The 27,885-nt window shown below is 51.1% G+C and overlaps 1 protein-coding gene across 2 annotated transcripts in view; it reads right to left on the reverse strand.

The window, feature by feature from the left end:
* Positions 1–643: 643 nt before the first annotated feature.
* The window catches only part of ALMS1 (ALMS1 centrosome and basal body associated protein), a 55,402-nt gene continuing 28,160 nt past the window's right edge, over positions 644–27,885 (reverse strand). Inside the window, exons 8-18 of one of the 2 annotated variants that reach the window (XM_058024917.1) lie at positions 22,579–25,591; positions 21,568–21,678; positions 19,704–19,868; positions 15,757–16,889; positions 12,743–12,854; positions 11,673–11,873; positions 8,154–8,392; positions 7,429–7,693; positions 7,133–7,196; positions 5,140–5,239; positions 644–1,065 (exon numbers count right to left, since the gene is read on the reverse strand). In XM_058024917.1, the coding sequence (XP_057880900.1) occupies positions 1,024–1,065; positions 5,140–5,239; positions 7,133–7,196; positions 7,429–7,693; positions 8,154–8,392; positions 11,673–11,873; positions 12,743–12,854; positions 15,757–16,889; positions 19,704–19,868; positions 21,568–21,678; positions 22,579–25,591 (5,445 nt within the window). In that variant the 3' untranslated portion in view covers positions 644–1,023. Of the gene's footprint in view, positions 1,069–5,139; positions 5,240–7,132; positions 7,197–7,428; positions 7,694–8,153; positions 8,393–11,672; positions 11,874–12,742; positions 12,855–15,756; positions 16,890–19,703; positions 19,869–21,567; positions 21,679–22,578; positions 25,592–27,885 lie in introns of both variants that reach the window. The other variant, XM_058024916.1, reaches the window with a different exon arrangement.

Raw genomic sequence — 27,885 nt, forward strand, 5'->3', positions numbered from 1 at the left:
CACTGTCCCAGGTGGATCCAACCTGGCCTTGGGCACTGCCAGGGATCCAGGGGCAGCCACAGCAAATCTGGCAATTCCAGCCCAGCCCCTGCCCACCCTCCCAGCCAGCAATTCCGTGCCAAGATCCCAGCCCAATCTCCCCTTTCCCAGTGGGAGCCATTCCCTGGCTCCTGTCCCTGCAGGCCTTGTCCCCAGTCCCTCTCCAGCTCTCCTGGAGCCCCTGCAGGCCCTGCAGGGTCTCTCCAGAACCTTCCAGCTCCATGGTGCCCAGCCCTCCCAGCAGTGGGTGTTCCCTCCCAGCTGTCTGGGGCTGAATTGCCACAAACATCTGTGGCAGAGAGAGCATAGGAAGCCACAGCTCACACCCACTCTGTTTTCCTCAGATCTCTTTTCCTGTTTATCCATCCTATGAACTGCTCAGTGATGATCAGAAGAAACTGAGGCTTGAGCACTTCATAAACCTCCTCTCTGCCCTGTATCTTTTCAGTGATGCTGGCCCAGGGCACAGCCAGGGACCCTGGCAGGACAAAGCATCAAATAAAACAGGGATTCTCCCAGGAAAGCCCTGAAAGCTCCCACCAGCAGCACCACAAGTGTCTCTGCTCTGCCCCTCCTGGTCCCTACACAAACACAGCTGCAGCAGTTAAAACAACTCAGCTGTTTTATTGAAGTACAAAACATAACAAGTGAATTTTCTACATTGAGACAGAAATTTTAAAAAATCTAAAAATCCGCGTTAAAACCCGTTGAAAATAAATATATAAAACTGCTATTCCAATCAGGGAGTTATAAATATGTTATGAACCAAGTTTTTCCAGACTGTGTTTCCTCTGAAGTGCCTAACACCACTATAAAACCCCAGCTATTTATTTAAAACCCTGACACTCCCCCAAATCCCTGATTCTTACATAGGGCAGGAGCAGCGAGCACAGAAGGGAGCCAAGAGCACAAAGTGGGGCTGCAGAAGCATTTAGTGCCTTCTCCTGTGCCAGGGCTGTGTGTGCCAGCCCAGGCTGGCTGAGGTCAGCTCCAGGACACCTTCTTCCCCAGGACACGGCTGGTGATCTTCTGGGGGAAAAACAGAGGGAAATGGGTGAGTTTTGGTGCTTTGGAAATTAACAACGCTGAGCACAGGTTCTCTGTGTTCTGAGAGGAAAACAGAGGGACATGGGTGAGTTTAGTGCTTTGGAAATTCACAATGCTGAGCACAGGTTCTCTGTGCTCTGAGAGGAAAACAGAGGGACATGGGTGAGTTTAGTGCTTTGGAAATTGAAAATGGTGAGCACAGGTTCTCTGTACTATGAGGGAAAAACAGAGGGACACGGGTGAGTTTGGTGCTTTGGAAATTCAAAATGTTGAGCACAGGTTCTCTGTACTATGAGGGAAAAACAGAGGGACATGGGTGAGTTTGGTGCTTTGGAATTAACAAGGCTGAGCACAGGTTCTCTGTGCTCTGAGGGGAAACAGAGGGACACGGGTGAGTTTAGTGCTCTGGAAATTGAAAATGGTGAGGACAGGTTCTCTGTGCTCTGAGGGAAAAACAGAGGGACACGGGTGAGTTTGGTGCTTTGAAATTAACAAGGCTGAGCACAGGTTCTCCGCACAGATTGCTGTGGAATCCAGCAGGGGGAATACCCATGAGCTGCTGCTCCTTCCAGCAGCTCTCTCCAATTCACTGGCATCACAAACTCGCTCCCCCTCGTGGAAGAGCCTCAGCATTAGAACAAATCTGCATCTGACAAACTCAGAAAATTCATTTTTGCTCCAGTGTGGCTGAAAGTTCTGATTGCTGCTACCATCAGATCAGAGTCTGTCCCCACTACAGAGTGCAAAATTCCAGGGCACTCCCTGTCCCCTGATCTGACTGGGATGATTTTATGCTCTATTTGAAATTGAAAGCACAAAAGCAAAGGGCTGCTGGGACAGAGCATCAGCCCAGATCCACGTGCACCCTGTGATAAAAATAACTTTGCTATCTTAACAAAGAGAAGTATTGAACAATTTCACAGATAAGGATGTCTGTGCACTCCAGCCCAGGGATTTTTATGGCTCCAGTTCTAGGTGGGCCCATGTTGTTTCCCCCTCACTCAGTGCCAATAAAACTTTTTATTATTCTCTTTTCCTGTCAGTGAGCTGCCCCAAACTGTCACAGAAATGCCTTGAGACCAGCTCTGTCTCATTTTTGGAGCCATTCCACAGAATCTGTGGTTGATTTTCAGGCACAATGAGCCTCACCCAGAAGCTGGTGCCATCCTCACCAAACCATTCCCTGATTTACAGCAGCTCTTCTGCGCCAGCAGGGAGAACTAAAGCACTGCAATTATTTACTGCCATGAATCATCACCTCCCTTCCAATCAAACCCATATTTATGTGCAAAAGTTCTGATCCTATTTCCTCCCTGCTTCCAGCCCACTCTGCCACTCCAAGTCAGTGACTGCCAGAACTCATTAATTCCCCAAACTTTACTATACCAGCATCTGGAATTCTCAGACCAGAGAAAAAAAATGTCCTGAAAATACCCTGCTCAAGTATAGCAACAAATTAAAGTCTTTCTAGTGGTAAATTCCCCAGATTAGAGTAGGAAGATGTTTTACAGAACACATTACAAGTGCTGGCTTCCAAAATCCAATGACTGCTGCTCCCAACAAACAGCCAAGCCTGTTACTCCAGCTCTGGAATACTCCAGGAGTTTAACACTAAAACTGGAGTGCAAGTTTAACACCCAGAGTTTAAAGAAAAGGCCAGTTTTAGTTTCAGAGCCTGCCCATGCTCAGGGACACTGGTTCATCCCACAGCTTCCCAGAGAGGGGTCCTGGCTGAGCAGGGCCAGTGGTGGGCAAACAGAAACTGCTGGAACCCTCAGAGGTAACCCTCCACCAGGACTGCAGGCTCTAGCCTGGATAAATCAAAGGTGACTCCAGGCTTTGCTAGGCATGGCTGGGAATTCCCTGAGCAATTCTATCTACAGCCAGGGCACAGGAGAGCAAGTCCAGCAGTCTCAAGGACACTTGTCCTTCTGGGATGTGCTCCAAGACCCCTCTGTTGCACCCCAGGGCCTGCACAAGCCCTGGTTTGTATCATTTCACCAGCACCACCTTCTGAGCCATTTTTCCGTGGGATGGGAGGATTTCAGGAAAGGAAAGGTGCAGCAGAGCTTGGCTGATGAATGGAGCACACCTGGGCAGCCCCAGCACTGGACTGCAGTGCCCTGGGTTGTGAGGTGTGGCTGGGGAGTGCATTCCTCCTGTCAGAGCTGGGGCAGATGGGTGGGTTTGGGGCCAACCCCTCCATGGATGTGCACATGGAAGAACCATTTACACCCAGACAAAATGGCTCCAAAATCTGATTTTTGCTTCTGGCCTGCTCTGCCTCTTCCTTGCCATGGCACAGGAAGGTGTGGGATGAAAAGGGGAGCCCAGATTTGTTTCCAGCCCCTGGCAGGCCTTTCCCTGAATGGATCCAGGCACATCCTGTCCCTACAGCACGGCCAGGAGGGACAGCCACAGCGGCAGGCTGTCCTCTGGGCAGAACCCAGCTCTTCCCTCCTTTCCTGGGATGTAAGATAAGTGTGTATTCTACTGCCACCTGTCAGAGCTGGGGCAGGTATCTGCTGCTCATGGGGCAGTTCTCTTCATCTCTTCCACAGCCAATCCTCCCTCCAGGAGATCTCTGCTGTTTGTGGGCTGTTAATTATTAATTATCTTCTGTTAATGGGCCATTAATTATTAATTATCTGCTGTCCATGGCCAGTGAGTGTCCCTGCAGGGCTGATCCAATTCCACCACCCCATGGGGAGATGCTCCGCCCAGGGGAGGAGCCAAGCATTCCTACCTGGATCCAATCCAAGCTTTGGGACACACAGCAGCCTTTGCCCCCTGCATTGCCAGAGGAGCAGCTTTCTGCTGCCCTGCATTGCCAGAGGGAGCCCAGGCCCATCTGCAGCAGCCCTGGAGCTGCAGAGGAAAACTCCCCCCTTGTGCAGGATCCCTGCTGCAGCAGAGCCACAGCTGGCACTGCAGGAGGGCTGAGCCCCCATGGGATGGGGCTGGGACACCGCCCTGACACACAGGGGGACAGGGCATGGTCTCACTCTGGCAGGGTTGTTTTGTACTATTGCATTTGTATTTTTAATTTTCCTGTTAAAGAACTGTTATTCCTATTCCCATATCTTTGCCTAAGAGCCCCTTAATTTCAAATCACAATAATTCAGAGGGAGAGGTTTACATTTTCCATTTCAGGGGAGGCTCCTGCCTTCCTCAGCAGACACTTTGCTTTTCGAACAGACATCCCTCAGCAGATCCCTGTGTCTGGGACCCTCTGAGGGAACCTGGTGCTCCAGAGGGGAGGGGTGTCACATACAGGTAAAACCTTATTAAAAAAACCTTTCTAAAATCTGGCCTTGTTACTCTGAGATAAGAATTACAATAGCGAGAATTAGTTAGCAAAACAATCTATTCTTGTGAGAAGACAGCTCACACCTGTGGGGAGGAAAGTTCTACCCCTGTGAAACATTCCCTCCCCAGGAGACAAGAATGTGAACATAGCTGGAAAGAGAAAGGTTTGATGGACACCTACAGCAGCCATTGCCAGCCAGTGAGCTGAGCTTCACTGAACTGCTGACCAGTTAGATCCAGGCATGGTGCCTTCTGATAGCCATATAAATATAATAAAATATATATTTAAATAATAGAATACTTATATTATATTATATTATATTATATTATATTATATTATATTATATTATATTATATTATATTATATTATATTATATTATATGTGTTAGAATATATTATATATTCTATTATAATATGTATTATAATATTTAATTATATAAAGATAAATATATAATAGAAATATTATATACCTTCCATATTATATCTATATTTATATATCAAAATATATATTTTATATCAAAATAAATATTTACAAGATATAAAAATATAATATGTTATATAAATATATTAAAATATATAGAATATATATTTTAATAGATAAAAATATACCTAGTGTATATATATATGTATGTAATATATTTTATTATACATATTAATATAATAAAATATGAGCTATGAACAGAGGTTTGGCTATTCTGCATGAAGAACAGGTGTCTTTGTCCATTGTGACCGGGGCACACTCACAGTTTTGTAGAGCTGAGCCCTCAGGCGGTAGGAGCTGTACTCCTGCCTCCTCCGCTCCTCCTCCCTCTTCCTCCTCACCTCAGGGAGCTGCTCGTACATCCTAAAGGGACAGGAAAGGCAAAAACAGAGATTTGAAACTGCCTGACACTAAAAACCACAGCTGCTGTACACAAGGAGAAATATTAGAAAAGCCCTATAAAATATGGTTTAGGCCCTGTTACTTTAGCTAAACTAGTAGCCAGCTTGTAAGTTTTCATGTGAAAAAAATTAGATTGAGAATCAAGTCTGCATAACAACTTATTCTTGTAAAGGAAAAAGTAATAACAAAAGATCTGTCCTATGAGAATTTACAAAGAAAAAGCATAAACATCTGAAGAAAAAAAAGCATTAACACATACACACACACGAGCACCTTCTAACCAATAGATTGGGTGTTAAGGTTACTAACCAATTAGAGTAAAACACAATGTCTTAATAAACTGTATAAATGTGAGCTTATGTATATTTATTTCTATTTTTACATTATTTGTTATATTTATATATTTGCTTTACTTATTTATTTATTTTAATATGGGCATGAAGAAACTGAGTCCCATCTGCTTTACTGGAACACACACCCTCTGCTTTAGCCCCACACCCCTAAGGGCTGCTGGCCAAGCACATCCCCGACAAATGCATTTGCAGTTTGCTGCTGTCCCACTGTGGAATCCACAGCAGCACTGAGCCTGGGAATTCCTGCCGCTGGGGTGGCTCTGCTACCCCTGGGATGCCTCTCCTGCCCCTGGAACTGCCCCTCTCCCACCCCAGCACCTCCCCAGAGCAGCACCTGTAGCTCTGCCCTGCCCTGGTGACCCAGCTGGAGCTCAGTGTCTCCCATGTCCCCAGCCCAGGACAGCCCCATGTCCCTCCAGCCACGCCAGGAGTTCAGCACAGCCACCACCTCACTGAAGCTTTTCAGGCATTTCCAAAATTCCACTGCTTTCAGTAGTGTTGCCCTGCTTTGTATTCTCCTCTGCTGATGCTTCCCCAAGTTTTCCTTCAATCCTGGAATGGTTTGGGTTGGAAGGAACCTCCAAGCCCATCCAGTGCCACCCCTGCCATGGGCAGGGACACCTCCCCCAGACACCCTAAGAATACTCTTAAATGCTAAAAACCATTAAAATGTATCATGAAAATCATTAAAAATCATCAAGAGGTTTATTTTATATATTGTACTATTGTATAGTATTGCAGCAGGTGTTTAGTGGAATCACAGGAAAACCAAGTTGGCAGAAACCTCAGCAGGCCACCAAGCTGCTGCTCAAAGCAGGGTCCATTCCAAGGCTGGACCAGGCTGCTCAGGCCTCATCCCACCAACCTGGGACTATTTCAGGCTCTGCCACCTCTGCTGCTCCTGGCCCTGCACTTCCCATCCCATTCACAGCAAAATTCAGCTGCAGTGAGCTCCCATTTTTCACCATCCCTTCCCGTGGCCCCTCTGCAGCTCAGCTGCTCCAAGGGTAAATCCATGGACTGTGCTGGGCACTGCAGAGATGAATTACTGCAGTCAGAAATAACACAAACCCTACCCTAAGGTGGTTTCTCCAAGGGTAAATGTCTCTGCATTCCCTTGGGGTGATTATTTCTATAGAAAGCCTCTTGCTTTGGGGAATGCTGCCTTGCTGCTGCCCCAGTTACCCACTTTGGTAATTTCTGATCTTCCTCAGATGCTCCAGTGTCCCCCAGCCCATTCCCTCTCCATGTGGGACCCAGTTTGCTGTGGATGGCTGACACTGCAGCAGAATCCTAGGTTTAGCTACAGAAATTATTTCCAAAATTATTTTATTTTTTGGAACTTCTAAGCAGGACATTTCTCCCTCTGATAAGGCACCTGCATTTTTCACTGAAAAAGCTGAATTATTTGCATGCCCAGTTCTTTGACTGCAGACAGGATTCAGAGCTCTTCCCCACCCAGGGCACTGATCCACCTGAAATAAAATTCCCTGAACTTTACCTTTTAGATCTTTGAAACATTTCATGCTTGGGAATTGCTCTTCTTTTTTCTCTCATCAGGAAACCTGAATGGAAAATTTTGAGAGAAGGGAATGATGAACGAGTTTGTTACTGCAACAATCTGAGTCCTTTGTAAGTTTTGTAGAAGTTCTCACAAAAAACTCTTTAAAGATCTTACAGACAACAGGCTTAAATAACCGTAATGAGTTTAGGAGAAATACAAAGTAAATAAACACACCCTAAAGCACAATGTGGGGTTCATGAAACCAAAGAATTCAAAGCAGAGCCCTGAAGTACCTCGGTTGGACAGCAGGTGATTTGCAGTCCTGCAGTCTTTTCTCCTCCTTGCAGGCTGCAGCAGCTGCTGGGCTGGCAGGAGCTGGTCCCTCTGGGCTGGCAGCAGTGTTTCCCTCTGGGCTGGCAGCAGTGTTTCCCCCTGGGCTGGCAGCAGCTTTTCCCTCTGGGCTTTGTGCAGCCTCCTCTCCTCGCGGAGCAGCCGCAGGTGCCGCAGGCGCTGCCCCGAGCGCGAGATGAAATCGGGGCGGTGCAGGGCCAGCGCCTCCTGAGGGGACACCAACACACCAAGCTGGGGCTGGCAGCTGCAGGGGAGACCCACAACACCCACCACCAACCCCAGAGCATGGAAAAAATCCCATCACAATATTGGGTGTAATACAAAACTCCTGTCCTTAACACCAGCAGCCTCTGAGCCTCTGCTTTAACAACATGGAAATAAACTGGCCAGAAAGGAAAAAAAAACCAAAATAATAATAAAGAATAATAAAAACTCATTTTGATCTCATGCAATGTACACCTCAGTACTGTTTCTGCGTGGAAACAAGCGTGGTGGAATGTTCTGTCAGCTACACCTCCTGGCTCCTGCAGCCAAGGGGTTTAACCCCTGTAACACCAGACCAATTCAAATACTGGGGAAATAACCTGGGGCAGGATCCTGGGGAAAGCCAGGCTGCCAGAGCAGTCCAGGATGTGCCCCAGCAGTGCCTGGGTCAGGGTGGGCTCACCTGCAGGGTGAGCTTGCCCAGGGGCTGCCCCAGGCCCCTGCCAGCCCCCGGGGCTGTCACTGCTCCCTGGCCCAGCCTGGGCTGCTCCTCCCAGTTCTTCTCCCTCAGGGGCTCTCTCCAGGGCTTTGTGCTGCTCCAGGGCTCAAACCAGGCTGGCCCAGGGCCAGGAGGGGCACTGCACTGGTTTTCTTTCCTTGATTCACATTCCAAGTCCTCTGCTGGGATGAGCCACGCAGTCCCTGTTAAAAGAGCACGGGAGAGAAAGAAGATTTGAGGCAGTTCCTGTGCCTGTTGTCCATCCCAATCCATGGTCCTTTATTCCTGCAGGAATGAGGGGACACAGCCAGGAGAGGGGATGCCAGCTGACCCAAGGGCCATCCCAGATCATGGTCAGGAAACAGAGCTGAGGGAAGAGGAAGGGGAGCACTTGGAATGATGGTACTTTGACCCCCCCAGGTCACACCAGGCACAATGGAGCTCTCCTGGGGATGGAAAGTGGGCAGGGGCTCTCCAGGGTCCCTCCAGTGCCTACAGGGGCTTCCAAGGAGGCTGCAGAGGAACCTGGGACAAGGGGAAATGGTCTGAAGCTGAAGGAGGGCAGGTTTACACCAGATATGGGGCAGGAATTGTTCCCTGGGAGGGTGGGGAGAGACTGGCACAGGAATTCCCAGATTTGTTGTGGCTGCCCCTGGATCCCTGGCAGTGTCCAAGGCCAGGCTGGACAGCCTGGGACAGTGGGAGGTGTCCCTGCCATGGCAGGGGTGGCACTGGGTGGGATTTAAGGTCCCTTCCAACCCAACCCACTCCAGGATTCTCCAAGTGGAGAATAAATTCCCTGTCTGGCTGTGCTTATGTGGCTTTTCCTTTCCTTGTTATCCTGTTTCTATCCCAATCCAGTGGTTTCCCCACTCTCACCCTCCCATCCTGTCCCACATCCCTCAGAAGGGCAGGACCTGGGGTTAAACCACAGCAGTGCCCAGGTTTGCAACTAAACCCAGCCAGTGCCAGCACTGCAGCAACCCCTCACTGCAGCTGAATTCCTGGGGAATTTCTGTGAGAAACACCTTGGGCAGGTTCAAGAGAATTCCTTCCCCAGCAAGTCTTTAGCAAACACCACTTTGAACGGCCCAGGTTTCATTTTCCAGGTTTCTCTCCATGGAAAGAACAGTTATTTACCAGCAATCACACATTTCTAAGGAGCCTTTCTGCTGGCCTAAGCCCTGTGGCTCTTCATCCATGTTTTGGAACATCAAATGCTTTCCATCTCCCAAACGCTCAAAAGATCAAATGCTTTCCATCTCCCAAATGCTCAACGTGTCTCCAGGAATTCAGTTACTCACAGTTTACACACACAATGATGTGGATTCTGAGCAGATATTCTGAATTTTCTAAATTAAACCCTTATGAGAGAGAATGATCAGTCCCCACAACAACAACAGTGATGAGTAAGGGAAATATTTTTAAACATTTAATTGTGACGTTGTGAAGAGTGGCAGGAATTTAAGAGACAAAAAACATAAATGAAAACGTCAGGAGACTCCAGCAGCAGCCTAAAAATGCAATTTTCAATAACAGTCGTGTTCTTCCCAGTTTTCACTCAAGTGCTCTGGAAAAATTTCCTGGGAAGCCTCAGAGCATGAGACATTAAGGACAAGCTGGTGACCAGCACTGAGAGTTCAACAGAACCTTTTGTGTCTCACAAGTTCATGTTAAGCACCTACAGGATTGCCACCTCTCCACCTTGTTCACTCCTCCCCAATGAGTGCATTTCCTGCTGTAACAGCTGTTCCATGGCTGAAATGGCCATCAGAAGCCAGCACTGCAATCCCTGGCAGGGCTTGGTTAACTCCCATGAAATCCCAGTAGGAGGAGGCTGTGGCAGGGCCAGCTCTGTGGAGACCCATGAACCCACCAGGGAGAGGGCAGTGGGAATGGCCTGGAGAGATGCACCTCGGGCTCTGGGCACTCCTCACAGCTCAGGGTGAGGAAAGAGACTTCCCCCAGGGTGCCCTGCAGCTCTGTGTCCATTTATCCAGTTCTGTCCTGCCCATTGGCCTTCCCTACATGTTCATGTTCTAGAGAGTTCTCCCTTCCCCATTACCCCATTGGTTTGTGCAACCTATTGCCATCCACCCTGGCATCCCCTGTTGTGTGGAACCCTCTGAATCCTCCCCCCAGAGAAACCCCCAGGGATTGCCTTGCCTTGGAAGGATCTACCATAGAGTTTCCCCACCTGAGCTGATGGAGAGGACTCAGCCCATGGTGCTCTGAGCACTACTGCCAATCCACATCAGATTGCCTCCCCCATGGGCCAGCTGACCCTGCCCACCCCAGTTACTCATCCCTCATCCCTCCCAGCAGGTTGCTGCCCTTTGCCCACCCCTGTGCCCTCAGGTCACTGACCCCACACTTGAACCTGTGCACACCCCATTTGTCCCTGATCCTTTGGCATGCTTTGGAATAAACCCTCACTGGAATACATCCTACAGAGACCCTTCCTGTGCTTCCTCTGCTGATCTGTGTGTGTGTGTCTGTGTGTGCATGGACCTGAAAAATGCTGTTCTGGTGGCCTTACTCTGAGCACCTTCTGAAGGAGACACCTCGAGGTATCTGCAGCATTTCTACCACTCTGCCATGCTACAACACTGTCAGTCCCTTCCCTTTGTACCACCCCTGAGCCCTCAGACCACTGGATCCCCGATTCCCTCCTCCTGTATTTATACCCTGGACCGTCCTTTGTGTTTTTCTCTGGCCCCTGGATCCCTTCAGCATTGTCTGAAATAAAGCACATCGGAACTCCATGCCTGGACCCCCCTGTGCCTTCACCCTCTCATGCTGTGTGTGTGTTGAGACATGAGGTTAGGGATTAACTGAGGTTAGAAACCCATTTCAGGTTCAGGTGAAGTGTGCTGCTCTGAATTGTTTAGTCTGTGCAGTCTATCCATTTGCTGTGCTTGTAAAAAACCTGTGCTTGCAACAGCCTGCAGCTCACAAAGCTGCCTCAACAAGGTGAAAAGTATGAACTTCCAAGCTAGAAGAAAATAAGAGGGGCCTCTTAGACCTTAAAACAAGATGGAAACCAAAACTAAAGCTACAGGAGATGGATGGACAACCAGAGAGCTCTCTACTGATCAGAACTAATTGTGATAAATAAACATGCACAAACCTATTGCAAAGCTTAATGCACAGCAACAGGTTAAGGGACAAAAAGGAAGTTTGGACTCTCAAGAGCACACATACCTTTAGAAATGATTCAGCTTGTACCAGTGCTGTAATAAACACAGCACTTTTCAACTGTAATTAGCTGAAGAGCTGTCTGTCCATAGATCAGTGTGTGTGCCATGCTCTCGTGGCTCCTGCCCCTTGGCACAGGATGCTCTTGGGGCAGGGTGTGTGTGCCACCACCACAGGCTGTGACACAGCCCTGGCTGTCCCCAGGCCTGCCCAGGTGTCCCCAGCCCTGCCCTGGATGTCCCCAGCCCTGTCCCAGGTGTCCCCAGCCCTGCCCTGGATGCTGACCTTGCTGGAAGTGCAGCCTGCTCCTCCTGGTCCGTGTGTCTGTCAGGATCCTGCCCGGCTGTGCCCGGGGCTGCTGCCAGGCTGTGCCCTGGCCCTGCCCAGGGGGCTCCCACAGCTGCTGGCTGCTCCTGGGCGTGGGGAAGGTCACCCCCACATCCCGAGTGTTCCTCTTGGTGGCACTGCTGACGATCTCCAGGTCCCCTGCAATGGAAACCAAGGAGAGACACCTCAGTCCCGTGTGCCAGGGCAGAGAATGACCCCATTCCAGCCAGGAGTGAGGAATCACATCCTTCACCCACCCCCAACAGTCCAAACCTTTCACATTTCTATTTTACACTTCCCCAAAGCAAGGAGAGTTTCCAGTTATGTTACTGCTTGATAATCTGAGGGAAATTAAAACCAAATACCCCAAGCAAAATATTAATTTATCTGGGGGTGGGAATTCAACTGGAATTAACTCTGCCCTATGAAAATCCTTCCCTGGTTCAATCTGCTTGCACACAAGCAGGAATAAATAAATAATTGCTGTATCTGATGAATAAACCAGGGCCATTACTCAATGTGATGATGGGGAGTTGGCGTGGAAATGAAAGCAATGAAGAAACTGCTAATTGCCACCAGAAAAAACCCAACTGCAGAACTGCACCAGGCCAGGAGCAGCTCGGGACTGAAATAGAATTTAACACCCAAAATATTCCCAGGAAGAACACAGAACACTGCAGTTGCCTTCTGAAATAGCATATGCCTACAAAACCCATTCTGGGAGGAACAGATGTCTCGGGGAAAAACAATAGATAAAAAAAGGCAGCTCACCTTTGCCATTGGAATGGAGCAGAAGCTGAGGTTAATAAACTTACAAGTGAGAAAACTGGTTTTTAAAGCAGCCCAAGAAGGGCAATTAAACAGCTCACCTTCACTAAACACATCACCCTTCCCTGCCAGCATCTGGAGTGAATTTGGAGGGTGCTGCCTGTACAGAGCCATCCCCAGAACACCCAGAGTGTGGAAAACAGGTTCCGAAGCAGGAGAGGCAGGAGGAGCCCAGGGAGGTGTGGGATTCAGGGCCTCACCTGCCTGGATCCCTTTGTTCAGCATCCGAGCCCGTCTCTTGTGGCTCAGGGCACAGCTGGGCCCCCAGGAGCTGCTGCTGGCACAGGTGGAGTCTGAGAAGGGCATGGTGCTCTACAAAACAGGTAAGGGAACAGGAATTCCTGAGATTCCAACCCAAACAGCAGCACACAGCATCTAAACAGAAAGCAGTCATTGCTTTTCCCTCGTTGTTGTTAATGCTGAGCCCAGGCTGAGCTGTCCCCCTGCTCTCACAAATCCCAGCCCTGGCTCCACCCCGTGCTCTTCCAGCAGCCTGCTTTGGTACATCATTGAAAAGCACATTATTTACTTTATAAAAACACACTATTTCTGTGGGAAGAGCTTGCTGGCATCAGTCAGGACAGCACTGGGCATCCTCCAACCCACCTGGGGCTGTTCAGCTGAAGGGAGAGCTCAGAGGGGGCTCCAGGAGAGCTGCAGAGAGACTGGGAACAAGGATGGAGGGACAGGAGCCAGGGAATGGCTGAGGGCAGGGATGGATGGGACCTTGGGAATTAGGAATTGTTCCCTGGGAGGAGGAGCAGGCAAAACCCTTTCAAAACAGGGGAAGCTCCCTCACCCTGTGATCCTCACCACAGAGTCCTGCAGGTGGGAGAAATTCAGCTCCAGAAATCCAAGAAACAGGAGGGACATGGAAGGAGCAGGGCTGAGGGGAGTGTCACACCTTCACTGCCACCAAGCCAGGTGTGAAAGCTGCAGGGCTGGACACAGCTTGCAGATCACACACTGATTGCAATTAACAAAGCCATTAAAAGCAGGAAGGCTGTCCCAACCTTGGCTCTCCAGGCTCCCAGCACACCCTGACAGTGCCCACAGCTCCCCTGAGCTCCAGCTCTAATTACAGAGCTGCAATCAGCAACCTGGAGAAAATTACCTGGTGTGCTGTGAGTCACCCCCAACACCAGCCCCTTTATTCTCCTTTCCTGCAGCTCTATCACCTCAAACAAAACTAAATACTAGAAGGAGGCCATGGGAATGCAGAGGCCTCTTTATTCCCTTTACTACAGCTCTATCACCCAAACAAAACTAAATACTAGAAGGAGGCCATTCTGGCTCTCATAAACCTGCTCTTCTTTAATTTCCTGTAACTATCCCAGCTCCAGGAGAGGCACTGCCCACATGCATGGATATGGATTTCCTTTCAGATAACAGAGCATGTGAACATCTGAATTGTGAATTTGTGAACATCTGAATGTGTGAATTTGAATTATGTGCTTGGCAAAAACGTGTCAAACCAGGGAGAAAAACCCCAAATCTGCCCTTCCCTGCAGCATTGCCCAGCAGCAGCCACCCAGCCTGGGCAAAACAGCCCAGAAATGACCAAAATCAGAATTTTGAATTCAATTTGCTATTTTGCCATCTATCTTCTCTCACCCCTTATTTGAGGGGGCTCATGTATGTCTTCAAATGGATTTTTTAAAAAGGATATTTCACCAGCAGATAAAAAATGTGAGTTTCTAAAGCCATGGGGGTTCAATGAGCCTTTAAAGGGTTCATTCCCCATAGCAGTAATTCCATTTGTCATCTCACAGGTGATTTAACACGTTAAAAAATCAGATTCGGGTTTAAGATTCAACAGACCCTGAAAAATTAATCTTGTGAATGGAACGTGGAATAAAATCATCTTCTGAATTCTACAACTGTGCCAGAAATGTTGGATCCTAATGCTGGTGTTCTGGTTAATAGTCCTAAAACTACATAGTTCAGAACAGTTTTATTTTACCTTCAAATAAATGTTATGAATAAAAATATTAAATAAAATATTTTCTAACCATTCTTCACCTTCAAAAAGATTGTTTCTTCCCTAGATTAATTTCATTATTTGCATTCTTTTAAATTATTTCATAATTCACTGGCTTATTTGACAAACAGACTTGGAACTGTTTCTATAAAATAAAATAGTAATTTTAATTAAATCTGGTAGTAATGATGCCAGTTCCACTTTCATCTGGAAATACAAAAAAATGAAAGAAGTAATTCAATATTCCTCACTTGTTCTGTACTTTTCAGCATTCCTGTGGATCACAGAACCCCTGAACTAATTCCTTACTAAAATCACCAAATCCAGGCTGAGTCCCAGTTAAGAACATTTCCATTTCTCCTGCCAAGGGCAACAGCCGAATTCACCTGAAGGAATTATTCCCTCCCCTTTCAGACAGCTGCACTGCAGAGCTCTCACCTGGAATTCTCACTCTTTAAAAAGAAAAACCTCACAACCAGCCAGACAAAACAATTCACAGATTTTTACAAGCCCAGCAGCAGGGCAACTCCAATAATTGTATGGAGCCTTGCCCAGGGATGTCCTGGCTGCAATTTCCATCAGATTTAGAACCTCACTGAGCCTGCAGGTATCTGTTCCCAGGGACTGGGACACCAGGATCTGTTCCCAAGGGAATGGGGACAAGGAGGGCACACCCAGGGGTGTGTGCCAGCCTGAGCTGCTGCCCTGGCTCGGGATGGAGCTGTTCCCAAGGGAATGCAGACAGGGAATACAAGCCCAGGGGGTGTGTGCCAGCCTGAGCTGCTGCCCTGGCTCCTGCACACTCAGACCCCAGCTGGGGCTGCCCCATGGAAGGCAGAAGCCTCCCATGCAAACCAGTGATTCCCAGAAATTCTGTGATTCTGAGATTCCCAGTGACTCCCAGTGATTCCTAAGTATTCCCAGTGATTGATTCCCAGAGATTCTCAGAGATTTGCAGTGATTCCTAGAGATTCCCAGAGACTCTCAGATATTCCAGTGATTCCCAGTGACTCTCAGAGATTCCCAGTGACTCCCAGTGGTTCCCAGAGGTTCCCAGTGATTCCCAGAGGTTCCCAGCGATGCTGAGATTCCCAGTGGTTCCCAGTGACTCTCAGAGGGTCCCAGTGACTCTCAGAGGTTCCCAGAGACTCTCAGAGGTTCCCAGCTCACAGAGCTGGCAGCAGTTGGGGTTCCCATGGGGATGGGGCAGTGCTGGGCTCAGGGGGCTCTTACCTGGCTCTGCTGTCCCTTCCCGAGGCTCTGAGCAGCTCCCTGGGGACATCCTGCAGTCCCTGCTCCTCCACTGTGCTCCTGCCACTTCTCAGAGCGCCTCTTCTGCTGGCTGATGGCACGGTACAGCCGGGCCAGCCTCGGGGACAGCTCTGGGGACAGCTGTGGGGCTGGGCTGGGGGCGTCGGTGCTTGGGGCCACCCTGTGCTGCCCAAAGGCCTGGAGCAGCCTGGCTGTGTCAATGGTGGACAGGGACAGGGAGCTGCTGCTCCCAGAGGCAGGGGAGGTGTCCAGCCCTGTCCCCGTGTCCCACGCAGAGGTGCTGCAGCTGCTGGGCTCCCCGCTCAGCCTGCTCTCTGAGGAGCTGTCACTTGGCATGCCCAGGTGCTGCTGCTTCTCCAGGATGCTGCCCAGGGGCTGCTGCTCCTCCAGGATCCTGCTCAGGTGCTGGATCACCTTCTGCCCCAGCCTGGGCTCCCCGGGGCTGCTGCTGCCATGGCTCACACGTGGCCTCTGTCCCGCTCGTGCTCCCCTTGGCTCCGTGCTGCTCCCAGACCTGGCTTTTCCTGCCAGCCCAGGTTCTGGCTGCTCCCTCCCCTGCATTTCCTGCTCAGGAGCCCTCTCCCCAGCAGCTGTGGGTGCCAGGGTGTGCCTGATGGGGTTCTGCAGGAGCCTGGCCAGCCGGTCCAGGCGCTGCACGAGGCTCAGCTCCCCGTTCCTCCTGAGCTGCTGCTGCTGCTGCTGCGTGCCCTGGCGCTCCAGGAACCTCAGCCACAGCTCGTCCAGGCCGCCCCTGGCGTGGCCCCTTTGCTGTGGTGCCTTCCCCAGGCTGTCCTGCAGGGGAGCAGCTGGGCCCCGTGGGGCAGGATCGGTGCCAGCAGTGCCCTGGTGCAGCCCCGTGCCAGCTGCCCCGTGCCCAAAGGAGCCCCTGGCACTCAGCTCCTCGCTCCTGCTGTCGTCAGCCTCTGCAGGGAGGGCAAAGAAGTGCCCTGCTGTGCCCAGGGCAGCGTGCCCAGCTGCAGCCCGGGCCCTGCAGGGCTCCCTGGCATGCTGGCTGCAGCGCTGCCTGGTGGGCATGGCACGGGGCTCAGGGACACCACGGGAGGGTTCTGCACACTGAGAACCAGCCGGGAGCTCTGCAAGACACAAAACACAGGGATGTTTCACTGCTCTGCTTCAAGTGCAGGATTTTCATGCTAAAACTCCCGAAACACCACAAAGGATTAAAAGCAGGATCACCAAGCTCATTCCCAAACCCAGTGAACTGGGAGATCAGGTTTGAGCATTATTAAAATCACATAAACAAATGTTTTCTATCTTTTGAAACGTGGAATCCAAGAGAATATTCCATCCAAGTGAATCTGGGGAAGAATTCACTCCACCAATTCCATCTCACGGAACTGCCCTGACCAACCCTGAACTGAGCCTTTGTTAGAGCCATGGAAGGGACCTCAAAGCCCATCCAGTGCCACGGGTAGGGACACCTCCCACTACCCCAGGGTGCCCCAATTCCCATCCAGCCAGGCCCTGGACACTGCCAGGGATGGGGATGCCCTGGCCACCCATGAAACACACCCAGCACGAGCCAGGATCGCTCTGCAAAACAGCTTTAAAGTGATTTTTAATATAATGTAAAACCTGCCCACTTTTAAAATGTGCCTTGTGATTTTTGTAGAAAGGACTGGGTGCTTGCATCTCCTCCCTGCCCAGCACAGGGGCTGTGGTGGAACACACAGATCACAGATGCTGCAGCCAGGCCCAGCCCCACTAACTCTGGAAGTGCAGGAATTTTTCTTCCCATACAAGGGCAATGTTTATAAACTTGTGTAAGAGGCTTCCTCCACATCCTCCTGACAAATGAGATCAGGCTTGGGAATGCCAGGCAGAACTTTGCTATTCCTGGCTTTTTAGAAAGTTACCAAGAAATGGAAGGAATGTAAACAGGCAAAAAATAAAAATAAGTTTGTATAGAGAAACTTTTTTAAAAAAGAATACATAACTTGCATAATTTTAAGCTCTAGACAAGCTCTGTGGGTAGAGGTAATCTTTTATTAGATCATCTAAAAATATGGTTGAAGAAGTCAGGGAAGATTTAAGACATGCAAGTCTTTCTTCTGAAAGATTCTTTAAAGTTCCAGCTGCACTGGCTACCTTCACAAAATATTCTTTCTCCTTACAGTTCTTTTCTTACCTGGGCCTTTAGACCATTATAGCAATAAAAATGTTAGGAGATAATTTTATGTTAACACTTTTGTTCTCCTCTCATTTTTATCCAGGTTATTGATGTGGCAGCCTTACATAATCATTGAAATTTTCCTGTGCAAATAAAAATTGTCTTCTGGAAACATCAAAATCTCTCCATTCTGAGAGGGAAAGCTTCAAAGAAAAAAACCCAACCTCAAGTGAAAAATGGAAATAATCAGATGGAAACCCTATCACCACATCAGGACAGGAACCATCAGGACAGCAGAGATGCAGCCCCCAGGAGTGGTGTGGCTGCAGCCACCTGTGTGCAGGGATGAAAACCCAGAAGTGCATCAGGCACTCACATCAGTTTGTGCTGTACAAAGTGCCCACGAGGATCATTCCAGCTGCTGCCACCACCAGAGCCAGCGAGGCACCCAGGGCTGGGCCCAGCCTGATCCCCCTGGGGCAGCACCCTCAGCACACAGAGACTGGGGGACAAACCCTGACCCTGCTGCAGGGCAGCTCCTCCAGCCAGGCAGGGACAGGACAGGGATGGGACAGGGACAGGACAGGGCAAACCCTGACCCTGCTGCAGGGCAGCTCCTCCAGCCAGGCAGGGACAGGGGCAGGGCAGGGACAGGGACAAGACAGGGCAGGACAGGGGCAGGGACAGGGACAGGGATAAGACAGGGCAGGACAGGGGCAGGGACAGCAGCACACTGAGCTGCAGCTCCAGGACACGCAGGGCACAGAGGAACCTGATGTGACATCACAGGACAGCAGAGTGTCCCTGGGCAGGGACAGCCCCAGCCCAGCTCACAGAATCACCAGGTTGGAAGAGACCTTCAAGATCATCAAGTCCAACCCAGCCCCAACACCTCTGCCAGACACTGGCACCCAGTGCCACATCCAGGCTTTGTTAAACACCCCTAGGGATGGTGACTCCACCACCTCCCTGGGCAGAACATTCCAGAACTTTATCACCTTTCTGTAAAAACCTTTTCCTGCTATCCCACCTGTGTTTCCCTTGGCACAGCTCGAGGCTGTGTGCTCTGGTTGTGTCGGTTCCTGCAGACAGAGCCCAGCCCCAGCTGAGCACAGGCACCTTTCAGGGGCTGTGCAGAGTCATGGGGGCACCCCTGAGTCTCCTTTTCTCCAGCTGAGCACCCCCAGCTCCCTCAGGTGCTCCTCACAGGGTTTGTGCTCCCAGCCCCTCTCCAGCCCCCTCTGGATGGGCTCAAACATCTCAAACTGAGGGGCCAGGGCTGGGCACAGCACTCGAGGTGTGCCCTCACCAGTGCCCAGGGCAGGGGCAGAATGACCTCCCTGCTCAAGGAATCCCCAATGGCTGCAGCCTCAGGGAATTCCTGACAATCCCTGGAGACACAGGAATGCCATCAAATACTGATGGCCAAGTTTTCCACGGAATCCTGCAATGGGCTGTGTTGGAGGGATCTGAAATCCCATCCAGTGCCACCCCTGCCACGGCAGGGACACCTCCCACTGTCCCAGGCTGCTCCCAGCCCTGTGCAGCCTGGCCTGGGACACTGCAGGGATGCAGAGTCCAGAGCCTGCCAGAGAAACCTGGATTCTATCAGCAGAAAGACAGGAAGAGAAAACTGAGTCAAATCCAGCATTTTCTGGCAGACCCAGCAATGTCACCGGAACCACGGATCCTGAAATGTCAAATCTTCTGCTCTGACTTCCTCCACATGTATGAACACAGAGAAACAATTACAAAATCAAATCCACATTCTCATTACCTGCAGACTGTTCCAGCGGTGTCCTGTGCCCCTCAGCCCAGGCCAGCTTAGGCCAGTGCCCATGGACTGTCCCTGTGTGCTGGGCAGCTGCCCTGGCTGCAGGGGGCTCATCCCCCAGAGCCAGCACCTGGGCCAGGATCCCTGGAGCAGGAGCATCCTCTGAGCCTGCACAGAGAGAGCAGAGTGAGTAAAACAGCAACCAGGGACAGCAGGCACACAAATGCCACAATGAACCAGTGTTGAAGACTGCAATGCAAGATGTTTTCCATTACCATCTGTACGGCAGGTTATCTTTTGTCAAGTGGGCAGTTTGCTTTATCTCTCTCTTTGAGTGACACCTCCCTCAGGAGGGGACATCTGCTGATAACAGCTATTGAATGTCACTGCATGACTGATAAGAACTACAGCATCCCAGTGTGAGATGTGAGCCCAGAGGGAGGAGCTAAGCATTGCTACCCAGATATAATCCAGAGGTTTTGAGACACCAGCACGGCTTCTCCATGGGATTCCCCAGAGGAGCAGCAGCTGCCTCTCCTTCCACTGGATCTTCAGAGGAAGAATACATCCTTCTCTACAGATCCCCCTTGCTCCAACAGAACCACCCCTGACACTGCAGGAGGGCTGAGCCACATTTCCAATGGGACTGCCACCAACACCCTGACCCACAGGGTCAGGTTGGGTTCTGACTCTGGCAGTGTTGTTCTAGTGTACTGCATTGTTAATTTTATCCTTTTATTCTTTTTTTTTCTTTTCCGTATTAAAGAACTGCTATCTCCTGCTCCCATATTTTTGCCTGAGAGCCCCTTAATTTAAAATTTATAGCAATTGGGAGGAGTGGGAAGGGTTTACATTCTCCATTTCTCCTGCCTTCCTTAGCAGACTCCGGTCTTTCCAAACCAAGACAATCAGCAATCAGGAGCCCTGGCAGTGCCCCAGGCAAGGCTGGATGGGGCTTGGAGCAGCCTGGCACAGTGGGAGGTGTCTCTGCCATGGCAGGGAGGAATGGGATGATCTTCAAAGTCCTTCCAACCCAACCATTCCATGACTCCATGATCCTATCCCTGTCTCAGGGTTACAAACCTAGAACTGTCCCCACCAATTTCTCATCGCTGCCAACCCCACCTGGTTACATCCCATGGATTTCCTGCACTCAGATCCCTCAGCTCCCCCTGAGCTGAGCCCTGGGAGCAGCAGGGACTGGGAAAAACAAAATGTATTTTTCCATCCTGCTGTACGTTCTCCTAGAACCTTGTGCTGCTTCATTTGCATAGTGAATTTTTATATATGGCATCATCATTTCTGCAAAACAACAGATTTGCATCACATTTGTTTCCCTCATTTTGGACACGATTCCCCAGATAAACTTGAAAAAGGTCAAGAGCAGGAACACCTAAACCATGGCCAGCACAATTTGTGGCTGCAGTGATTGATCTGGGCACTGTTGGATCAGCCTGAGCCCTTGGTCACCACTGCTGCAATTCAGGAACTGGAATCTCTCAACGTGAGTTTTGTCTACAGACCAAGCTTTGGATGTTAGAAAGCTCTGAGTGAAACCAACCTGCAAATAAAACCTGTGATAACCTGTAATAAAAACCTGTGAAAACTTGTACTAAACCCAGTGGTCCATGCTTTGCAGCAAGAGTGGCAGAGCTCTGCAAGGATGCCAAGTGAGCAGCAATTCCCAGAGCAAAGCAAGGGATGCTCAGGCTGTGAACACTGAGTTCTGCTCCTTTTCACTGCCAGAGTGGAAAAGATCCCCCTTGCACCCCAGAAGGAGAGCAGAGGCTGCAGGCAGGAGCTGCCCTCATGGCTCACAGGTAATTCAGCACAGAACACCCATCCAGCCTGGGCAGGGGTGCAGTACCTGAGTGCGAGCTGGCTGTGCTGGGCTCCACGCTGGCTCCTGCTCTCTGGAAAGGCACATAGTACATGCCAGAGCTTCCTGAGGGCTTGTAGGGCAGCAGCAGGGGCTGGGCTGCAGGGACAAGGCAAACAGTGAGCAGCAGCCAGGCTGGAAACCTCTCATGCAGCAGGGCAGGGCCTGGGCAAGCTGCTCAGGGTGCTCCTGCTGCTCCAGCCTGAGGAGTACCCTGTTCTTCAGCAACAGGGATTGCTATTTCATTAGCTAAATTAAGTTAAATTGCTATTTCATTAGCTAAATTAAATTAATTGGATTTTTTAATCCCCACCCACAAGTAGAAGGTTACATCCCTTACCTGGAAAAACAGCATCTCCTATTCAATATTAAAAATGTGATCAGGGTGGCAAACAGTGACTTACAGAAACATCTCCTGTACCCACAGAGCTCCCAGCTGATCCCAGCCCGAGGGAATCCCTTTAAAGGAGCAGGGATGTGTCCCTCAAGTCTATAAAAGCAACAACAGACCCCCAGTACCACACACCACTGGGGTGGGAAATCCTGTGAACATCCACATCCCCCTGCTGACAGACACCCCAAACCCTGCAGTTTGCTGTTTTATTCCATTAAAAGCAGCAATGTGCACATTTCCCTCTGATTTTTTAGTGCTATCTTGAGTAGAGAGTAAATCAGTAATCAGACCCAGCTCTCACTGTACTCCAAGTGAACCAAATCAAACCATCTACACACAAACATCAGAAAATATTCTCCAACCACATTTGGACAAAAAGAATTCAATTCTAGAGAAACCTGAACTGAATCCCAACTGTTTCCACACAAACCCCTCCTGACAGGGCTGAAAACCACAAGTTTAAGGGTTGAGCAACTTCAAATACCTCAATTATCTCAAGGATGTTATTTCCACAAAAAAGCTGGTTTTGGGCTTTCACATTTATCAGTACCTGACCTTGTGCAGATTCAAGAGCACAGACACCTGTAAGACAGGAATTTGCTCACCAGGCTGCCTTGGGAAGGGGGGAATCTCCGTGTGGGCTGGAGCTGCAGTCCCAGGAGCTCCGGGGGCCTTGTGGGGTGGAGCTGCAGTCCCAGGAGCTCCGGGGGCCTTGTGGGGTGGAGCTGCAGTCCCAGGGGCTTCAGGGGCCTTGTGGGGTGGAGCTGCAGTCCCAGGAGCTCCAGGAGCACTGGGGAGTGATGGCTGCAGGGCAGCACTTCCCCCCTCGTGGGGATCCACACAGATTTCTGCTGAGAACGTGGCTTTGCTGGGACTCTCCGTGGTGATCTGGGTGGCAGCATCAGAAGTCCTTCTGGCAGGTGTGGCAGAGCTGGGGATGCCCTGTGTGAGCCGGGCTCTGGCCCTGCCCTGCAGCTCCTGCCTGGGGGAAAGCAGCTGGCTGGGACCTGCCACAGGCTGAGCTGAGCTAGGAATGCCCTCAGCACGAGGGGATTTAGGAACACCTCCCACTGAAGATTCTGGAGCTGCTTGTAAAGTCACTGTCTGAGCCTTCTCTGGAGGTTTGTCCCACACCTTGATCCCATTCCCAGCACTGCTGGCACTGGGGTGATGGGCCCTGGAGGAGAGGGTGATGTGCACACAGCTCAGGAATCTCTTCACTGGTGATGAGGGAGCTTCAGGCATGGTGCATAAAGCTTCATCTGCAGGTAAAGGGTGAGCAGGACCCATCTGCTCCCTCACAGCCTCTTCTGGAATGGTGGACAAAGCTTCATCTGCAGGTGAAGGGTGAGCAGGACCCATCTGCCCCCTCACAGCCTCTTCTGGAATGGTGGACAAAGCTTCATCTGCAGGTGAAGGGTGAGCAGGAACCACGTGCTCCCTCACAGCCTCTTCTGGAATGGTGGACAAAGCTTCATCTGCAGGTGAAGGGTGAGCAGGACCCATCTGCTCCCTCACAGCCTCTTCTGGAACCAGAGGTGGCTCCTCAGGGCTTTTCCTCCCCTCAGCCAACACCTCACTGGGGCCCTTCAGCAAACCCCTTTGTGCAGCTGCTCCTGGGCCCTCTGAGCTCTCCTGGAGCTGGCTGTGCCCAGGGGGGATCTCTTGGAGCTGGCTGTGCCCAGGGGGGATCTCCTGGAGCTGGCTGTGCCCAGGTGGGATCTCCCGGGGCTGGGTGTGCCCAGGTGGGATCTCCTGGAGCTGGGTGTGCCCAGGTGGGATCTCCCAGGGCTGGCTGTGCCCAGGGGGGATCTCCTGGAGCTGGGTGTGCCCAGGTGGGATCTCCTGGGCCTGGGTGTGCCCAGGTGGGATCTCCCGGGGCTGGGTGTGCCCAGGTGGGATCTCCTCCTGCAGGGATGGGCTCAGAGGGGGAGGTTCCATGGATGGCTTTGTTTCCTGGCTGAGCTCCCTGGCACTGTGTCTGTGCCCCAGAGGTGCAGGCAGGAGCTGGGGCTGCCTGGCACTCAGGGTTTGTCCCTTGCCAGCCTGGATGCTCCCAGGCTGCTGGGCTGGCTCCTGAGGAGCTGCAGCCCTGGCAGCAGAGGCAGCAGGAGCCTCAGCAGCACCCCCAGCTCTGTGCCAGGGCTCTGTGCCCAGCCTGTGCTGCCCAAGCAGGATGCTGGCCAGGCTGGGGCTGTGTGCCAGGCCCTGGGAGCACAGGGTGAGGGAGGTGCTGGGCTTGCCCAGCTCCCCATGGGCAGGGGGGGCAGCTGCAGGGCTCCCTGCACGGGGGTGCTGTGCCAGAGGGGCACAGGGCTCTGCCCTGGCACTGGGGTGCCCCATGGCTGCCTGCTGGGTGTGCACTTGTAGCTCAGCAGTGTTCCAGGGCTTTGGGTGCATCTCCTGTGGCTCAGCAGCACTGCAGGGCTTCAGGTGCACATCCTGCAGGTCAGCAGTGTTCCAGGACTTCAGCTGCATCTTCTCTGGCTCAGCAGTACTGCAGGGCTTCAGCTGCATGTCCTGCAGCTCAGCAGCATTGCAGGGCTTCAGCTGCATGTCCTGCAGCTCAGCAGCACTAGAAGGTTTCAGCTGCACATCCTGCAGCTCAGCAGCACGGTAGAGCTTCAGGTGCACATCCTTTAGGTCAGCAGTGTTCCAGGGCTTCAGCTGCATCTTCTGTGGCTCAGCAGTACTGCAGGGTTTCAGGTGCATGTCCTGCAGGTCAGCAGCATTGCAGGGCTTCAGCTGCATGTCCTGCAGCTCAGCAGCACTGAAAGGCTTCAGCTGCATGTCCTGCAAGTCAGCAGTATTCCAGGACTTCAGGTGCATGTCCTGCAGCTCAGCAGCACCCCAAGGTTTCAGCTGCACATCCTGCAGATCAGCAGCATTCCAGGACTTCAGGTCAGCAGCATTGCAGGGCTTCAGCTGCATGTCTTTCAGATCAGCAGCACCAGAAGGTTTCAGGTGCACTTCCTGCAGGTCAGCAGCACTGTAGAGCTTCAGCTGCATGTCCTGCAAGTCAGCAGTGTTCCAGGGTTTCAGCTGCATCTCCTGAGGCTCAGCAGCACTGTAGAGCTTCAGCTGCACGTCCTTTAGGTTAGCAGTGTTCCACGGTTTCAGCTGCATCTCCTGTGGCTGCTGCACATCCTGCAGCTCAGCAGCACCCCAAGGTTTCAGCTGCACATCCTGCAGCTCAGCAGCACCCCAAGGTTTCAGGTGCATGTCCTTCAGCTCAGCAGCACCCCAAGGTTTCAGGTGCATGTCCTTCAGCTCAGCAGCACCCCAAGGTTTCAGGTGCATGTCCTTCAGCTCAGCAGCACCCCAAGGTTTCAGCTGCACATCCTGCAGCTCAGCAGCACCCCAAGGTTTCAGGTGCATGTCCTTCAGCTCAGCAGCACCCCAAGGTTTCAGGTGCATGTCCTTCAGCAGGGAGGCATGCCAGGGACCAGCTCTACGGAATGGTGCTGCTGGTGGGGAGCAGGGCTGGAGGAGCTCCCAGGTCCTGGAGAGCTGTCCCTGCCTGCCCCTGGGACACCTGGGAGCCTGCACACCCTCCAGGTCCTGCTCCTGCTTCCTCAGGTACTCAGAAGCTGCTTCCAAACCACAGAGCCAGGGATCCTGAAAAACAGAGCACAGTTCAGAGGTCATGTGGAGAACATCCCACCTGGCCAAACCTGGATGGGAAAAGCCAAGGGTGAGAGTGTCACCAACCAAGAGTTTGTCACTAGGAAGGGAGGGAGCCCAGCTGGTAAGGAACTAATTAAACTTTACCCTTTCTAAGTGCCAAGTCACCATTCCATTAATGGCAATATTAATTTCTGATGTGTTTGCCCCATTGGTATCTGTAGGGAGTACAGCTCTTCCTTAAAGGGTTCCAAAAGGGTCTCAATTATTCTTCCATCAATTTTGGAAAGTGGATTAAATATCAGCACTGTTACTGGCTCATACCACACATACCCAATGGCCTCTACCACTTAAAAACAAATTTAACAGGTTTATGAAAGAGTAATTTGTTTCGAAGACATTCCTTTATCAGCAGCATCATAAAATTAAATGTATAAAATGAATATTACTTAATTAAAAGCTGTGATGATGTGGTTCTTTTCAAAAATGTGATTAATCCATTCTGCCCTTCAGTTCTGGTCTGGTTTGGGGCAGGGTCAGGGCTGGGGAATGCTGGCAAGGGACAGGACACAGACACAATTCCATGGGGATCCAACCCTCCCACCCCACGTCCCCCTGTGTCTGTGGAGTTCAGGCCACCACCCTCCTGTGCACAGAACCCCTGAAGTGACCTCAGGCTGCACCAGAGGACGTTTAGAAAGGATCTTAGGGAAAATCTCTGCCTGGAAAGGGTTGGCAGGTGCTGGAACAGGGAGCTGGTGGTGTCACCACCCCTGGAACTGCACAGAAATGTGTGGATGAGGCACGTGAGGACACTCTGGTGCTAAGCATGGTGGGGCTGGTTCATGGCTGGACTCAATGATCTTGGAGGTTTTTTTCCAGCCTGAATGATTCCATGATTCCAACCACCAACATAAATTTATTCATTCAAGTGTAACCCAAAATTCCAACACTTCCACTGAAGAGAGTAAATCTGAGAGAAATGTGCTGCCATGGAGATGGGCCAGATAAGCTGAATTAGAGAAAAAAGACACAAAAATCTAGGTTATATTTACTTTTTCCTACTGATTGGGCCAACTGTGGAAGCAGCAGAATGTATTCCAGTCATGAATCAACCACGGGTCCCTGGGTGATTATATCCCCATCAACCACTGGGAATTTGGCAACAAAAAGCAGTGGGAAACATTTTTGGTGCAAACCAAACATACAAACAAATATTTCACAAGAGCTTTCCCAGCCTTTCTCCATCCCAGCTGTCCTGACAGCAGCATCTACTCCAGCAGGGCCTGGATCACTATCCCACTTCTCTATTCCTTTATGGGTTTTAAAGCAATAAATGGGATTTTTTGGCATTTCCTGCAGCCAGGAGGGCCTGTGGGAGAGCCCAGGGACAAGGAGCAGAGCTGAGCCAGCACAGGGATGATCCAAAAGCTTCTCCTCCCTGCACCACGTGCCAGTTCAACGGCCTGAGGTAATCCAGAGCAACTCCCACCCACAGGAGCAGGCACAGAAGTTGTGATAAACTCATCTTCCCAAGCCTTTCACATGTTTTATTGTGCCTGTTATGTGTCATCCTTCCAAAAAAGCTCCCAGTGCCATATGATCCACAGGAGCCTGCAGAGCAAATTTAGAGCTACAACTCCGTGAACTTCCTGGAGAAGCGAGAAAGCTCAGGGAGTGGAAAAGTACAGCAGGGAGTGGAGGGAAACACTGCACCAAGCAGGGAGGAACTCACAGGGCAGGGAACAGAGGGCACTGGCACCCTGAAATACAGGTGGGGGATCAGCTTCTCAATTTAGGAGGAAAATCCTGAGGCTGAAGGTGCTGGAATTGTGTTTGCATCCAACAGCAGCTCCAAACCTGCCATAGCAGGGATGCCTCCCACCGTCCCACTGCTCCAAGCCCCAATGTCCAACCTGGCCTTGGGCACTGCCAGGGATCCAGGGGCAGCCACAGCAAATCTGGGAATTCCAGTCCAGCCAGGAATTCCCTGCCAAGATCCCAGCCCAATCTCCCCTTTCCCAGTGGGAGCCATTCCCTGGCTCCTGTCCCTGCAGGCCTTGTCCCCAGTCCCTCTGCAGCTCTCCTGGAGCCCCTCCAGGGACTCTGAGGATTCCCTGGATTTTTCCCTTCTCCAGGGGCACATTCCCAGCTCTCCCAGCCTGTCCATGTTGAATATTCCAGGGGTTTGGAGCCCTCCAGAGCACTCGAGCTGGGTTTGCAGCCCCTTGCTGTGCCCACCCCAGGCCCCTCCTGAACCCTCTGCTCAGGCCGACGTGGGAAACCCA

This window comes from Melospiza georgiana, chromosome 5 (assembly GCF_028018845.1).
Source record: "Melospiza georgiana isolate bMelGeo1 chromosome 5, bMelGeo1.pri, whole genome shotgun sequence".
NCBI lineage: Eukaryota > Metazoa > Chordata > Aves > Passeriformes > Passerellidae > Melospiza > Melospiza georgiana.